The sequence below is a fragment of the Bos taurus genome, chromosome 17 (assembly GCF_002263795.3).
Source record: "Bos taurus isolate L1 Dominette 01449 registration number 42190680 breed Hereford chromosome 17, ARS-UCD2.0, whole genome shotgun sequence".
Classification (NCBI taxonomy): domain Eukaryota; kingdom Metazoa; phylum Chordata; class Mammalia; order Artiodactyla; family Bovidae; genus Bos; species Bos taurus.
In genome coordinates this window covers 29,876,394-29,893,627 of record NC_037344.1, presented here as the reverse complement: position 1 = coordinate 29,893,627, position 17,234 = coordinate 29,876,394, and the positions used below count along the sequence as shown (strand labels likewise).

At 35.7% G+C, this 17,234-nt stretch overlaps 1 protein-coding gene and 1 pseudogene across 1 annotated transcript in view; one reads left to right on the top strand and one right to left on the bottom strand.

Moving 5' to 3' along the window:
* The window catches only part of SLC25A31 (solute carrier family 25 member 31), a 28,178-nt gene extending 14,863 nt beyond the window's left edge, over nt 1-13,315 (top strand). Inside the window, 4 exon segments of the mRNA NM_001046500.2 lie at nt 3,678-3,795; nt 6,644-6,798; nt 8,248-8,373; nt 12,383-13,315. Coding sequence (NP_001039965.1) covers nt 3,678-3,795; nt 6,644-6,798; nt 8,248-8,373; nt 12,383-12,583 — 600 coding nt within the window. The 3' untranslated portion in view covers nt 12,584-13,315.
* On the bottom strand, nt 4,238-5,619 carry LOC112442085 (small ribosomal subunit protein uS5-like; annotated as a pseudogene).
* Nucleotides 13,316-17,234: the final 3,919 nt, after the last annotated feature.

Sequence of the window (17,234 nt, the reverse complement as noted above, 5' to 3'; positions counted from 1 at the left end):
TCAAAGAAACATAGAAGATAGAAAAAACAAGTCAGTGTATGTGATTTAAAAGTAGTTGGTCTACCACAGTAAATATCTCTACATGCTTCTTGGGCTGGCTGCACTGGTGACAGTACTAGCTGTTGGCAAGGATTCAGAGAAGCTGAATTTTACACTGCTAGTGGGAATGTAAAATGATCTTGCCGCTTTCAAGAGAATATGACAGTTTCTTACAAACGAAACATATGCTTATCATACAGTCCAACTCTTGGGCATTTATCCCAGAGAAAAAAAACCTCTGTTCACAAAAAAGCAAAGTATACAATGTTCATAGAAGATTGTTTCATAATAGACAAAAATTTGGGAATAACCCAGATGTCCCAGGTGAATGCTTAAACTGTGGTACATCACACCATAGAAGATCACTAAGCAATAAAGAGAAACACGTTTTAATAAAACAAGTATTGTCTGATCCTCTTGGGATCTAGAAAAGGCAAGTTCATAGAGACAGAAAGTAGAATAGAGGTTCCCACGGGTAAGAGGGAGGGAGATTCTCTAATAGGTACAGAGTTTATGTTTGGCATAATGAAAAGTTCTAGAAATAGTAATGATGTTTATACAGTGTTGTCCTTAATGCCACTGAATTATACACTTAAAATGCCTAAACAGTAAGTTTTACCATATAGTTTTAAAAAAGAACAAACATGATACAAACAGCAACTTTGAATGCTAACTGAAAAGATACCAATCTCAAAAAATATTTGCTTTCTGATTTCATTTATTTACCATTATTGAAGTAAGAAAATTATAGAGATGGAAAACATAATAGTGGTTATCAGGAGAGAGGGAGGTGGCTATAAAGAGGTCCATAAATGGAGGATCTTTATCATGGAACTGTCCACTGTGATAATTGGTGGTCATATGAATCTGCACATATGGTAAAATGGCATAGAACTAAATACACACACTGATGAGTGTGTAAAACTTGTGAAATCTGAATAAAGTGGATTTCCATCAATGTTAATTTCCTCTACTATAGTTATGCTGGGCTTCGGTGGCTCAGTGGGCAAAGAATCCTCCCGCAATGCAGGAGTCACAGGAGACTTGGGTTTGATCCCTGGGTTGGGAAGATCCCCTGGAAGAGAGCATGGCTACCCACTCCGGTATTCTTGCCTGGAGAGTCCCATGGACAGAGGATGGCAGGTTACATGCAGTTTGTAGGGTCATAAAGAGTCAAACACGACTGAACCACTGAGCATGCACACATGTAATTATGCTAGATATTATCTTTGGGGAAAATTGCTTGAAAAGTTTATAGACTTCATATGTACTAGGATGCATGTTAATCTGCTATTATGTCAGAGTAAAAGGTTTTTAAAAAATAACCATGGTAGGGAGGTGTGTGCCTACTATATACTCTTTCACTGAACTTTTACCTTGCCCTTTGAGGTAGTTATTTTTACCTCAAACGTACAGATAGGAAAACAAGACAGAGCTTAAAGCATTTGCCCTAGTTATTTGTTCATGTCTTTCTAATTCCCAAATTCAGTTCTTTCTACCATACTCTTACTCCTCTTTCAGCTGAGGTGACTAAACTAGATGAGTGTTAGCTGAACCTGGGCATAAAATACGTCTCTGCTGCTCCTAAGCAGCTACCAGCACAGCCCTCATCGGAGACTAGAGCTTCCTGCTCTCTTCCATGCCCACACAAACTGTTAGAAAGAACTTTGGTCCCAGGTATTTGTGCTTGGAGGCAGTTTATCATCTATTTGTCAACAGTTGAAAATGAATAGGATTATTTTCCTCCAAACCCCCTAAACCCTCTTATTCTCCTTTCCTGATTGCTTTCACTCCCTCTCCGTTTATAGTTTGGTGGTGGTGCTCAGTTGTGTCCGACTCTTTGCTACCCCGTGGACTGTAACCTACCAGGCTCCTCTGTCCATGTGATTTTCTAGGCAAGAATACTGGAGTGGGTTGCCATTTCCTTCTTCAGGGGATCTTCCCGACCCAGGGATTGAACCCACGTCTCTTTCATCTCCTACATTGGCAGGCAGATTCTTTACCACTGCACCACCTGGGAAGCCCTCTTTTACAGTATAGTAATATCTGAAATTACAAACTTAAAAAACAACTTCTGGGTCTGTGTTATTTTCAAGCTTAATTGTGGAGGGACAGACTTTATCTGTTATGGAAACACTTGCAGAATTATCATTCAGCATGGAGTCTTCTTGTCTCCTTCCTCCTTCCATCCTCCTTAACCTTTCCTGCCTTCCTTCCCCTAGTAGTTTGGCCATACCATTTATACATTTTGTGCTTGCCTGCATTGCTTTCTCATTGGCCCCACTTTCACTATCAGAGGGGTCCCTGTTTGAATAGTAAATTATGTAAATTATACAATCATTCACCCAGAAAGTTATAGATCTGTTTTCTTTCTCTTATCTAGGAAGAAAGTAGAATGTTAAATTGAACTTAAGATGCACTTTATAAATCTTTGTGCTGCGTAGCCTATTTAATTTGGCCTATTTGCTTGTAAGAAGCAGAGAAATTACTTCAAGAAAAAGACATATTTACTGCAGTGGAATTTGAACCACAGGCAGCTGTAGGGATCAAACTATATACTCTTTATCTTTGTCTCCCAGGTCATTTAGTCTATCTCTGTCTGTAATGATCTGGTATTTTGTGTGTATCTATTTGCTCTGCATTTTCTCATTATTGCCCATCTTTTTTACTTCCCTACATTTTATTTCTTTTAAGTTCAGTGTTAATATCATAGTGATTCCTACTAACCTTTCAAGTGGTGGTGGGGTTCTTTACCTGAGATCCATGCAAACTTGAGGAATAACTTAAACTTTTACAATAAAACTGTGTTTATATATGTGAGATTTTTATTGGGAAAGTATCTGTAGCTTTCAACAGTCTCAAAGTAGACTGAAACCTAAAAACATTATTTAATGTTTTTTCCTTTTCTGTCCCTACTACTAACTGGCCTAGAATTTCTAGATTCACATTTCTAAGATTTAAACTGTGGCCTAGCTCCTCTTTTTCTGCCAGGTTACATGTCATCTTACAAACTATGGATTAGCTATCTTCTGGTCTCATTATCTCTATGTGATTATGAAACATGGCTATCTGTACAGTAGAACTTATGAGTTTCACGTTAAAAGGTACTGTGGGAGTCCAAGTACCCTTCATTAAACAAATATTTATTGAATGCATTACTCTTACTCTGGACAAGGCCCCATGACTTGCTTTGTGAAATAAACAAATGAATTAAGAATTAAGGCCTCGAAAAATGTAGACAACCTAAATGTCCATGCAACTGATATGGATGAGGCCTCCACAGATACCTAACATTTTAGTAATAAAAAGATATATTATTAATAAAAAGCTTTATACAGTCTAAAGAGTGGAGTATCTTATGTGGCTTCTTGTGCTAATCTGGGCCGCTTTTGCTGGAGGATATTAAAATATCTTGGAATTTCAATATATCAGCATCTAGCCTGTATCTCCTAGACTGCCTGGTAAGAAACAAAGCCTGCGTGGACATGAAGTATTTTGGTTGATAATACATGCTTATTTTAGGTGTTTATTTTATAAAAGCATCTTGTAAATCTGGCTTTTTAACCTTATAAAAATAAAGGATTTTTAAAAATCAGATTCTATAGTTTAATAACTACTTTTTAATTAATATGTTTCAGTTCTGGAGGTGGTTTTTGGCAAACCTGGCTTCTGGTGGAGCTGCTGGGGCAACATCCTTATGTGTAGTTTACCCACTAGATTTTGCCCGAACCCGATTAGGTGCTGATATTGGAAAAGGTACGGGATTATTAGAAATGCTAACTCTTCCTTCTTTGTGGTTTTGAACACTGTATTATTTATCATAGTTATGCTTTAACAGTAGTGTTGCATTCAACCTAAAAATTTTATTCTCAACCAAATGGTAAAGTCCATAGAGCCTAAAGATTACTACTTTTTTTCTTTTCTTTTAAACTAGGGAAAGGAAGGCCAACACTATAGTAACAAAAAAGTAAGCCACAAAGAGCACTTTAACTTCTGGTTTGTTTCTGTTTTTGTTATTTAGAGAGCCATCCCCTAGATCCCTTCATGCACTTATTTACCTGTCTTGACTGTGGCCCCTTTCTAGGTTACATGTATAACTCTCACCTTAGATTCCCTTTTCCTCTGTCCTTACTTATTTATCACATCTTTCTGTGTTTCTTCACACCCTTGTTTTGGTAGATGTATTTTTTGATAGCTTTCTAAGGAGGGTGGATAGGAGATAAAGTGAGATCTTGGCTATCTGAAAATGTCTGTTTCACTCTTTTAATATTGGGCCATATGTAAAATTCTGGAATTAAAATCATTTTCTTTCACAATTTTGAAAGCATTACTCTGGAGTCTAGTTTCTAATACTGCTCTTAAGAAATCATTTTCTTACTGCTGATCCTTCTGTATATGACTTTTCTTTCTTGTTTTTCTGGCTTCATTCATTATATTTTTCTCATATAAAACTATCTGGTGGCTATGTGGAGGCTGGGTCCTCTGCACAGAAACTGTAGTATGAGTCTTTACGAGATGGTCAGAGAAGTCCTGATACTGAGACTTGGCGAACAACATCTCTTTCTAGAGATCAGGAGTAAGATAACTGTAGGTCTTGGAAATGGCATCAGAAGTGGCCCTGGCAACATTGCCCAAGGTTCCGGGGCAGCCCCTGGCAGAGGTGCAGCAGTCGTCAGTTCCAGCCATCAGCAGCAGCTTCCTGGGCACAGAGGCTAGGACAGTGCCAGTGCTCCTGAGGACTGGGATGAGGCGCACCAGCACGGAGCCACAGCAGCGGCCTGTCACCTTATAAGAGACAGTGTGGGGCTTGCTGTTCTTGTCTCTCCAGGAGCCTCACAGCACAGAGACGATGGAGAGCTTGGCCAGAATGGTGGCCCCATGAATGGCAGTGGCTACCTCCTTAAGCACTTGACACCCAAATTGACATGTCTCTTGCAATCCCCAGTGGTGGCAAGATGTCTTGACCCTGGTCGACTGGCCAGGACAGGTCTGCTTTTGCCTAGGCATAATCTTTAAAACCTTTCTCTTAAGGGATGCCCCAGGAAAAAGTCAATGATCTCAAAAGTCAATGATCTCAGATAGCCTGATGGGCAAAAAGAAGAGATAGATCTCCTTCAGGGACTTGATTTTCATGTCCTTGACCAGGTGGTCCAGCTTGGTGATGCCCTTGGCTTTGCCTCTGCAAGCTCTGCAACCTCAGCCCTGGACACCAGTGCCGCTGCCAAAGCCTCCACAGAAGCCACCAGGCCCCCCCACTCCAGGGCCTCCAGGCCCCCCCTACAGTGCATTCATCATCCATTTGGTGTTTTTTTCTTTTTAATTACCTTATATCCCTGATGATTTGACATTCACAATGATGTATCTTTGTGTGTCTTTTTCAGTAATTGTGAAGGTTGGCCCCATGTGACTCCAGCACAAATTGGAGCCTTACCACAACAGTACTTAATTCCTTTAATTTTAAATTTCTGTGATTATTGGAGACATGTAGTTCTCTTTTCAACAGTATCTCCCTCTGCAAGAAAGGTTTCAACTTTCTCTGCTCACTCTGAGTGAGTTACCACTCTTCCACCTCCTTTCCATCTTGCCAAAATTTGTGAACTTTATTCTTGTCATGTACTCTTTTTTGCTTTAAACCTGTTTTTCCCTTATTATTATTTTAATAGAATTTCTCAAGGAAGCAGAGATTCATTCAACAAGTATTATTTGGTGCCTCCAGTAAAGTAGGTCCTGCTTGAGAAACACCATATTAATCATGGAGCTCATGGTTCATGTACCTTACAGTCTAGTGGAGATTATAGTAATAAAAAAAGGAAAAAATGACTAAAATCTACTGTCACTTAGCAATAAATGCTAGGAAAAAAAATTTAGGAGAAGAGAATGATGTCAATTTTAGATAAATGATCAGAGAAAAGGCCTCAGAAGGGATGACAGTTTGGACAAAGATGAGGAGTTTGATCTATCATGTTTAACTGGCAGTCCAGATTTTCTTGTTAAGAAAATGAAAATAACATGCATCCTGGTTTAATTTCAATTCTATAGTTTTGTTTTCTCTCAAAATTGGAAGAACCTTATTTTGAAACATTGTATTCTATATATAATTCTAAAATGTTATCAAAGATTTCTAGGTCAAGGGAAAATTAAAAAACAAAACCCATCAAACACTAGAAATATATGACACCGCATCTAAAATATTAATAATCCTTAAAGTTACTAGTTTTTAGCTTTTCCTTTTTGTTTTATCTGTCCTTTTGCTCTTCAACTGAAGCAAGTTGTAGACGTTTTTAATGCCTAAGTATTTTCTGAATGCTAACTAGTAACTTTATTGAATGGTAATTTTATTGAAATGTTTTAAGCCAGTCAGATTGCTTGAATTAGATTGTTTATATAAGAGATTAATATTTGCAGTTAAAATATCTTGATACTACTTGACATCTTAATTATTAAATGAATGGGAAGGTTTCGATTTGTGCCTTGTTTGTTAGAAAGATTTCTAAGTGTTAGTACCAGGTAATTTAAATCTGTAAAATGTTTAATTAATTTACTTTGATTAAAGTGTTTATCTGATTATAATGTTGCTAATAAATTTTAAATGGCTGTATTTTAGGTCCTGAAGAGCGACAGTTCAAGGGTTTAGGTGACTGTATTATGAAAATAGCAAAATCAGATGGAATTGTTGGTTTATACCAAGGGTTTGGTGTTTCAGTTCAAGGCATCATTGTGTACCGAGCTTCTTATTTTGGAGCTTATGACACAGTTAAGGTAATTTGATACTTTAGTATATGTTAAAAAAATTGTTTCTTTTTGTTGTTCTAATTAGTAATATGTTCAGCAAGTATGTTTACTTTAATTATAGAAATCAAAATGATGACATAAGAGACATTATAGCATTCTGTTTAATCATGACTTTGCCATAACCTAATTAAATTATAACTCCATTATGAACCTGAATTTGGATATAAAGCATAGACATAAAGTGTTTGTGCTGCTTGGACTGGAAGACTCAAATAGAAAACATGCTAATTAGATTTATATCATAATTGAATATTTGGTATATAGGTAGGCATCTTCTAACAGTTATTTTCTAATTTTACATTCATTTTGTTATCACTTTTTTACATGCATATTGTCAGCTTACTATCATCATTGGAAAACAGGCAAGGCATAATAGTTAAATATGATAAATATGCTACTATAGCTCAGTAATCTGTTGGGTATTATTAAATTTTGTATTGTTCTCCAGGTTCTGCTATTTGCCTTTTCATTTCAGATGTTAGTAGTGCTTCCGTAAGGTAGGAAACAGAGATAGTAATAATGGCTGCCATTTTTTGATCTGTTACTTAGTTTCAAGAACCTTGTTAAGGACTTTATATCCAAACACTATGAGAGCTTTTAATATATCCCATTTTAAAAATAAATAATCTAGAAATGGCCAAGTAATTTATGTGGCAAGCACAGATCCCATGTTCTTAATCACTATATCATAATGCTTCTAAAAAGAAGCAATGAAATTAATATCAGTATTATTTACTATTAAGATTAAAACCTGAGGGAAATTTTATGATGGTGTCATATATTATCTCTGCTCTCCCTGTTCAGTACAACTGTAGTTGAATGTCATTTTTATTACAGTCTGGACATATTGCTTTTAGTTCGTAGTGTATTTTTTAGACAGACAGATTAATGGAAATTACAGGATATTATATACGTTTATTTAATCGTAGAAAAATTTATGTTCACTCTCCCTCTGCTTTTCTCTATTATAAGCCGTAGTAGTTGTAAAATTTAGAAATGTGTCTTCACTAGCTTAGAGCTTTAAAGCTTATCAAATGTCATCTGTCAATAGTAATAGGCATTCTTTCATCCTGATTCCAACTCTATGAGGAAGAACAATGGAAGAACTTTTTTGGTCACTGGCTGCCATCTCCTCTCGTTTTCAGTGCTATTAATAACAAATCTCCTATAATTGCAGATATACTATTCTTTTTCAAATAAACTTTAAAAATATAGCCATGTGTGGGGTTCTCCTTTCTTATTGATCTCCTGCTATTATTTTAATCTTTCCATACTAAATCCAACTTTTTTATTGCATTTTAAATATAATTGAGCCCTCTTTCATATATATATATATATATATGAATTTTCCTTTGACTTAATAATTTAAGGTATTTTGGAAATTTAGATGGTTATTTGATAATTTTTCTTTTCTAGGGCTTATTACCAAAACCAAAGGAGACACCTTTTCTTGTCTCCTTTTTCATTGCTCAAGTTGTGACTACGTGCTCTGGAATACTCTCTTATCCCTTTGACACAGTTAGAAGACGTATGATGATGCAGGTATTTTATATTATTTGTAAGCTTAATTGAGTTTTCTAATCTCTCTGATATTCAAGTGTAATTTAGAGACATTTGACTAAAAGACATAGGCCCTTCATTTTATTACTAAAATTAATACATGATATGTTTTGTTTTGATTCCTGTCATAAGCAGTGAGTCATCATCCAGCAAAGTTTCTTCCATGTCTGCTATCAGAACAGCAATGTCTTTCTCTCCTGCAGTGTATATTACTGTTTGGAGAGTGGAGGGGCATGGCAGGGATTAGATGAGAATGTGTCTGTCTTAACTGAATATTAGATTAAGTAGAATAAGCCCAGTCACAGGCCACTGACATATGTAATCATTTGTTGTAGTATATTTTAGTAAAAGTAAATAATTTTAACTCCAAGGAGGAAAACATATTTATTATGATGTATATCCTAAATGTAAATCCCCAGACCAAAATTTTGATACTGTTGATCTCCATTGCTGATACTTATTATATTCATTCCTTTAGCAAATAAGTGAGTGACTATTCACCAAGCTCTAGTGAAACAAATGGGCTTCCCTGGTAGCTTAGTCAGTAAAGAATCTGCCTGCAGTGCAGGAGACCCAGGTTTGACCCCTTGGTCGGGAACATCACCTAGAGAAGAAAATGGCAAATCCAGTATCCTTGCCTGGAAAATCCCTGGTGGGCTGCAGTCCATGGAGTTGCAAAGAGTTGGGCACGACTGAGTGACTGACACTTTCAGTGACAAATAAAATAAGGCAGAACCTGCACCCAAACTCATAGCATACTATTGAAAGCATACTATTAATGGTTTAAATAGAAATGTGCATAAGTTCCAGGAATGCAGTAGGAGAGGGGTACTCATGTGCTTAAAAGTGATCAGATATGGCCTCTTAAAGAGCTAAATCTCAGAAAAGAGGCTTTTTCTCAAGATAGTGAGAGAACATTCTCAGCAGAGGGGAAAAAACATTCCTAAAGGTATGGCTTAAAAAGTATTTCAGTATAACCCATATATGATAGCTTTCATAAGGGCAAGTGAAAATAATGAAGCCAGCAAAGCTGTGTTTATTATGTGGCAGAACTGTCCTCAGTATTTTACACTTTAACTCATTTATTCTCAAACTAATACTGTGCAGTGTGGTTACTATCATTGTCCTCATTATCCTCTACAGGATGGTCTTGAAAGAACCCACTGGGCCACATGAAAGGGACCATCAGTCAGTTCAGTCGCTCAGTCATGTCCAACTCTTTGCAACCCCGTGGACTGCAGCACACCAGGCCTTCCTGTCCATCACCAACTTCTGGAGTTTACTCAAACTCATGTCCATTGAGTTGGTGATGCCATCCAACCATCTCATCCTCTGTTGTCCCCTTCTCCTGCCTTCAGTCTTTCTGAGCATCAGGGTCTTTTCCAATTAGTCAGTTTTTTGCATCAGGTGGCCAGAGTATTGGAGTTTCAGCTTCAGCATCAGTCCTTCCAATAAATATTAAGGACTGATTTCTTTTAAGATGGACTAGTTGGATCTCCTTGAAAGGGTAAAGCATATCTAACCTATTTAACCTGTTGCTTCATATGGACTATCCTTAAAGTTGTTTCTTTTATATCTGTTTTCCTCTTGATCTATGTCTGCTACTGCTAAGTCACTTCAGTCGTGTCTGACTCTGTGTGACCCCATAGACAGCAGCCCACTAGGCTCCCCCGTCCCTGGGATTCTCCAGGCAAGAACACTGGAGTGGGTTGCCATTTCTTTCTCCAATGCATGAAAGTGAAAAGTGAAAGTGAAGTTGCTCAGTCGTGTCCGACCCTTCACGACCCCATGGACTGCAGCCTACCAGGCTCCTCCATCCATGGGGTTTTCCAGGCAAGAGTACTGGAGTGGGGTGCCATTGCCTTCTCCGTTATCTATATCTAGCTCTGGTTTAATTGAAAAACTTTTGAAAATAGAAAATTAATTTGTAAATTGAGTTAGGTAGATGTTTTGGTATTAATGTTAAATTGTCTGATTTTGATAACTACTTTGGACATGTAGGGCAATATACTTATTCTTAGAAAATTCACATTGAAATGTTTAAGGGGCAACTGTAGCTGCAACTTACTGTCAAAATAATTCATAAAAAAATTGTGGGTGTGGATTTTTATGTGTACATTGTTATATATATAAAACATAGTACCACTGCCATAACAAAGTACCAAAAACTGGGTGGCTTAAACAACAGAGATTTATTTTCTAACAGTCTAGCAGGGTTGGTGTCTTCTGAAGGCCTCTCTTCTTGACTTGTAGATGGCCTTCTCCCTGTCTTCTCATGGTCCTTTTTGTTCCTCTTCTTATGATCATTTTGGGTAAGGGCCCACTCTAATGAGTTCATTTAACTTTAATTATCTTTATAAAAACTCTGTCCAAATATAGTCACAGTCTGAGGTTCTGGGGTTAGGTCTTTAATATATGAATTTTGTGAGGACACAATTCGTGACAGTCGTCTTTAAATTTTGCATTTTGATTTTATAGCCCACAACTTTGTTAAGCCTTATTACAAATACTTATCAGTATGTATACCTTTTGAAGTTATTTTTTTTTACACAGTGATATAATCTGCAAATATACCACGTTTTTTCCCCCTTTCTTATCAATTCTTATGCCTTTTATTCCTTTTCTTGCCTTTCTGTACTGGTTGAGACCTCTGATTCAGTGTTATATTAAAGAAGTAATAACTGGCAACCTTGTTTTGTTCCTTGTCTTACAGGAAGTGCCTTCAGTGTTACAAAGTTTAATAATTAGCTGTGAATTTTTCAGTTATCCTTTATTATGTTACGATTGGTCCTTTCTGTTTTGGATTACAGTAATTTTTAATCATGAATGGTGGTCATTTTTTTTTCTATATTGAGATGGTCATATTATTTTCTCTTTTCATGTATTAATATATGTATTACATTAATCTATTTTCCACAGCTAAACCAACTTTTTATGCCTGGGATCAATCCAGCTTGGTTATGGTGTATTATATTTTGTACCCTTTGCTAGGTTTGATTTGCTGGGATTTGTTCAGGATTTTTGTATCCATTGTTTCTCTGACATAAGCTTGATATTTTTTTCCTTCTTGTATTATCCTAGTCTAACTTTGGTATCAGGCCTATGCAATCGTTATAAAATATGTTGGGGAGTCTCCCCACTTTTTCTCTTCTTTGGAATAGTTTCTGTGAGATTGGAACTAAATGTTCATTGACTAGTAGAACTCACATATAAAGCCATCTGGATATGTGGTTTTCTAATTTATGAGATTTTCAACAACTGATTGAATTTATGTAACAAATTTAGTATTATTCCAGTGTTTTTTCCTATTCTGTTGGTAAATTATACCTTTAAGGAAATTATTTATTCTGAGTTTTCAAAATAATTGTCATAAAAGTTGTTCATAGTATCATGTTGCTCTCTCTTAATCTCTGGGTCATCTGCAGTGATGTTACCTTTGCCACTTCTAATAATTTAAGAGCCTTTTCTTGTTTTTCCTGAAATAGTGTTTCTACACATTGGTCAAAGTATATCAAATAAGTTTTTATTTTTTATTCTTTCTGTTGCATTATTTCCTTTTTTTCTGGTGGTTCAAGTTACCACTCAGGCTACATCTTACAAATTTATTTGAGGCATTTTAGGGTTATAAGTAAGTTTTAAAAATTTTCTAAGATATGTTTTTCTTAACACCCAAATGCAATATATTTCTAGTTTTGTTTTTGTTTTTGTTGCTATTGATTTCTCACTTAATTATAGTGTGGTGAAATGATAAAATCATGTTATGTGATGCCATCTTTTAAAATTTGTTAAGCCTAATATTTGGCCATTTTTCAAGTATTCCTGAAAAAGTATGAGTATTCTCCAGTCAGTGGAGACAGTATTCAATATATGACTGTTAACTCAACATACTTATTCAACACAGTATTAATTTAAATGTATCCTTGGTGCTACATAAAATCTGTCTTATGATAAAAGATACTAAGATAATGGCAAACTGTTTGTCTTTATATAGAGTGGTGAGGCTGAACGGCAATATAAAGGAACTTTAGACTGCTTTATGAAGATATACCAACAGGAAGGAATTGGTGCATTTTTTCGTGGTGCCTTCTCCAACATCCTTCGTGGCACAGGGGGTGCTTTGGTCTTGGTATTGTATGATAAAATTAAAGACCTCCTTAATATTGATATTGGAGGTAGTTCATCAGGCGATTAAATTGAGAAATGGATATGGTTAACTTCTTAGACATACAACTTACATAGCTGCCATTTGTGTACGTTTTGATAGTGTTACTACTGTCAGTAATTTCTTAAAGTGCTAATTCTGCAATAAAGCAAAGGCTTTTTTCAAGAATTTAAATACTAAAAAAGCAGATAAATGCAGTTTCTTTCCTATTTAGATTCAAACTCACTTTAATGAGACATTTTACTTAAGTGGTACGTGTTATTTTTATTAGTTTAAAATCTTTTTCTTACTTTTGTGATAAGGTAAAATGTACAATGCTAAAATCTAAGAAATGAAAGTATCTTCTTTTAAAATTATATTATTTTAACTGTCTCCCTATCTTTTGAAATCATATGATATGACAAATATTTCTTAAAAGCTTATCAGGAGATGTCATCATGATATCTGTGGGCATAAGTAAGCTTTCTTCTACAGTATCTCTACTAAAGCAGCTCAGGTTATTACTATGTATAGTGTTTATGGTATCATATAGTTTTTAATAAGCACAGATTCTATATCTGATTATAAAAAATGATAATGACTTTAATGACACTGTAAACCTGTAGTTGGAAAGTGAAAGATATAAAGATGGCATATATGCTAGCTTTTATCTTTAAGATAAATAAAATCTTGTTAAATGTGAATGTATCTTAGAACAAAAATTATCCCCTTGAAAATTAGTTTGTATACTTTGTATTGATGAAAATAAAAAAGTTTAAAACTGGCTATGCCTGAGCCTTATTTTCCTTGATGCTAACATTATTAATAAGCAGAGAGTAACCAAATTTTTATCAGAATTGGGAACTGGCTTAAAGACAGAAAGCAGAGTTTTCAGGGTTTTGTACAGGAGTCTGTTTGGTTTTTCAGAAATGTTATAGAAGATAGTACATTTGAAATCCCCAAGATTTTACAAGTTTTAGTGGGTAAAGGAATATTAAGCTAGTGGGAATAAACTGTAGAAAGATTTTATGAGGCAATGAGTGGGTAAAACCAAAACAGAGTGAGTGAACGAACGTCCTGGTGCACAGGGCAAAGTATATTTCAAGGAAAATAATCCAAAGTATACTTTGTAGTCTATTGGGTGCTATCACTTGAGGAAAAAAGTTAACTCTTTTGAAAACGCTTAACATGATTTCTTGCAGAGGTCAACTTAACACAAAACATAACACAAAAAGTTAAATAACAAGATACATGTTTTTGTTTCCTTCTATATTATCAGTAATTCTGTTTACTACAAAAAAGGAAGATTTAAGATGGACCAAAGCATTTAAAATTATAAAACAGTAACAGTGTCCCATACAAACATAAACTAAGAAAAGATAAAAGTTTTCAGCTTGTTCAGGGACATGCTTAGAAGCAAAAAGTCTTTAAAATCCTGAATGGCATCCATAGAGAGCAAACAGGAATTTAATTACTAAATCACCAGACCAAAAGTGTATTCTTTGAAGGCTGGAACATGTATATAGTTAGGACAAAAGAAAGTGAAATGTTACCTAGGGGACTGAAACAACATGCTGTGCCTACCAACCACATGACTCTACAATAAAGCTGAAAGGTTGGAAGGCGTTTTATTTAAAAGGAGAAACTAAGATAGGCACCAGACCATAATACATAGGGAGGATTGCCAACTACCTCAAAGCAATGACTAGGAAAAAGGAAAGTCATCTGTGAGAAATCAAAACCCCCAGGCTTGAGTCACAACAAAAAGTTCAGAATATATATGTAAACACTATCTGTGATACAGGAACTCCAACCTGAATAATTAAAACTGTTCTAGGACCAGTGAGACTTCCTCAGGGCTCTGACAGAAACAAATAACAAAACCTCTCTGGGACACTTCTGTGACCCAGGGCACACAAAATATCCCACAGAAAAAACAACCTTATTGCAGGTGAATTTATAGTGAAAACAAATCATACGCGGAAACAAGCACTCTGTGGAAGAGTTGGTAGGTATTATACAATCAGAATTAGCACCCCTAGAACTAAAAATGTGATAAAATACTCTAAAAGGCTCTAGACTTAGAATGTTTAAAATGATGAATAAAGTTTTAAAGGAAGCAAAATAATACAAATAGTGTAGTTAAAAGAAGAATAGGCAAGTCTGAAAGAACATCTAGAAATGAATGAAATGAAAAACATGACAAAAAGCTAAGAGTCATGTTTGAAAGAACATCTAGAAATGGTAGAGTGTTTGAAATTAAAAACATGATGAAAAGACCTAAGAGTCATAGAAGTTAAAGAGTCCCTACACATTCTAATAGATCCAGAAGACACTGAAAAGGGGTGAGAGGCAGTAATCAAAGGACAATGACTGAGACTTCTCCAGAACCTAAAAAGTTCATCCATCCTCAGGTTAATAAAAAAAATTCTGAGTAGATTTTGCCTAATAAAATCCATATTAGATGCATCCTAATGAAACTACAAAATAAAATGAAATAATGAGATAAAACTCGTAACTTGGAAAGGAACAATATTTAGACTCATCAATAATAATGGATGCTAAAAGATAAGGGACAGTTACTGTCAATCAAAAATTCTATTGGCAACCAAGTTATTATTCAAAAGGTAAATCAGAGATACCACAACATTGTAAAGCAATTATCCTCCAATACAAGAAAATTTTTTAAGTTAAAACATTTTTAGACAAAAATGTTCACCATTCAGAGACCTTTACTAAAACAATTACTGAAAGAAAACTGAACCCAGATGGAAAGAGGGATGCAAAAGCAGTGAAGTAAACATATTGGTAAACTTAGACAAACTCTGGCTATAAAAGACTTTTGGGTGGGAGAGGTAACATAACTTGGTAAATTGGGGGATAATCAGTGTTCTTGGGAGCCTGCACACATTTTGGTTTCTTCCTCCTTAAAATGTTTCAGGGGCAGATCCCAATGTATACAAAACTATGTGTATTACTATAACTAGGTAGGTGAGTAAGTGAGTGAAGTCGCTCAGTTGTGTCTGACTCTTGGTGACCCCATGGACTGTAGCCCACCAGGCTCCTCCATCCATGGAATTTTCTAGGCAAGAGTACTGGAGTGGGTTGCCATTTCCTTCTCCAAACTAGGTAGGTACGTCTGCTTAATTCTGGAGCGCAGTAATTGCAAGTCAACAGACACATTTCTCTAGTATCAGTATTATCAGTAAAGCTGATAAGGAACCAAGAAAAGGGATTCAAATAATATTGAGAAAGTTGGACATATAGCTGTAGAAGGGATATTTTTTAATGAATAATCAAATTTATGCCAACAAACATGAAAACCTAGATGAAATGGTCACTTTTCAGTAAAAATATAAATATTGATACAAGAAATAGAAAACATAGACTATATCCCCTAAAGAAGCTTAAACCCATGGTCATAAATCTGCTTGTAAACTCCAGGTCAAAATGGTTTTCAGGCTTGTCTTTGCAAAACTTGACCAGAGAAAAGAAAAAGAGGAAACATTCTCAACTTCTTTAATTAAGCCAGTATAATCTTGATATTAGCAAGAAGAATAAAGGAAAATTAAACCTTACAGATATAAGCATTCTAAATAATCACAAGCTAAATCAAATGTATCTAAAACAGAACCATCATGGATGGCCTAACAGGTTTATCCTAGGAGTGCAGCAATTAGAAATCTATTTGGAAATATGAATTAGAAAATCTGTTCATATTATTCACCACATTAACTGATGAGAAAAAAAAAGATCATTTCAAAATATAGATGATGCATGGCATTTGTTAAATTTTAGTATCCACTTAGGAGAAACCGCTTAGCAAGGAAAAGAGGATAAATTCAGGTTCTGTAATGTCAACACGGATGTATTTAATGTTAAGTACAAAACAAGAATGCTTGCCATTACAGCTTGTATTCTTCATTGTACTACTGATAGGCAACATAAGAGAAAACAAGATTAAAAATGAAAAAGTATTAGTTATTTCCCAGCCCATATGGTTCTATATACAGAAAATCCAGGAATCTCTAGGAATACTAGAAGTTATAAGAATACAGAAGGATTGCTGGATACACTCACTGATCAATATACGTAACTCCACAAAATCCCTACATTGCAGCAACAGCAGCTGGGCATATCTACCATGTATTGGCCTTTTTGGTGCCAGGCACTGTGACTATGTTCACATTATACAATAATAACAACAGTCTTATAGTTACATGTATCTTCTTCATTTTAACAAGTTTTAAACCTAGGGCTTGGTAGTTAAGTAACTTGCCAGAGGTCCTACCACTAGTTAAGTTAGACCAAGCTGGGACCACAACCCAATTCTTGTGACCCACCAAACCTGTCATGCTTTCAGACAGGAGGTGGTCTCATTTCCTCCCAGAAATGATAAAGAATAATAATAGTAATCTCTTGCTCCTGACCCCAGTTGTTTCTTTTTTGCTCTTTTAAGTGTTTTTTAATAGGAAAATTATTCTCACACTCTCAAGTTGTACAGAGAGCAATGGAGAACTAAATGGTCCTAGGAGAATTTCAGGATATTCTAGAATAAATAGATGGTGGCAGGCCTAACAGGACGGGGGCTACAAGGGGAACTGAGAGTGGGTACACGCCAGGGGCCGCCCAGCAGCACTGGGGCCCGGGTTCTATTGCGAGCAGCAGCACCCAATCCCTGCCCTGCTCACGCACTGCCTGC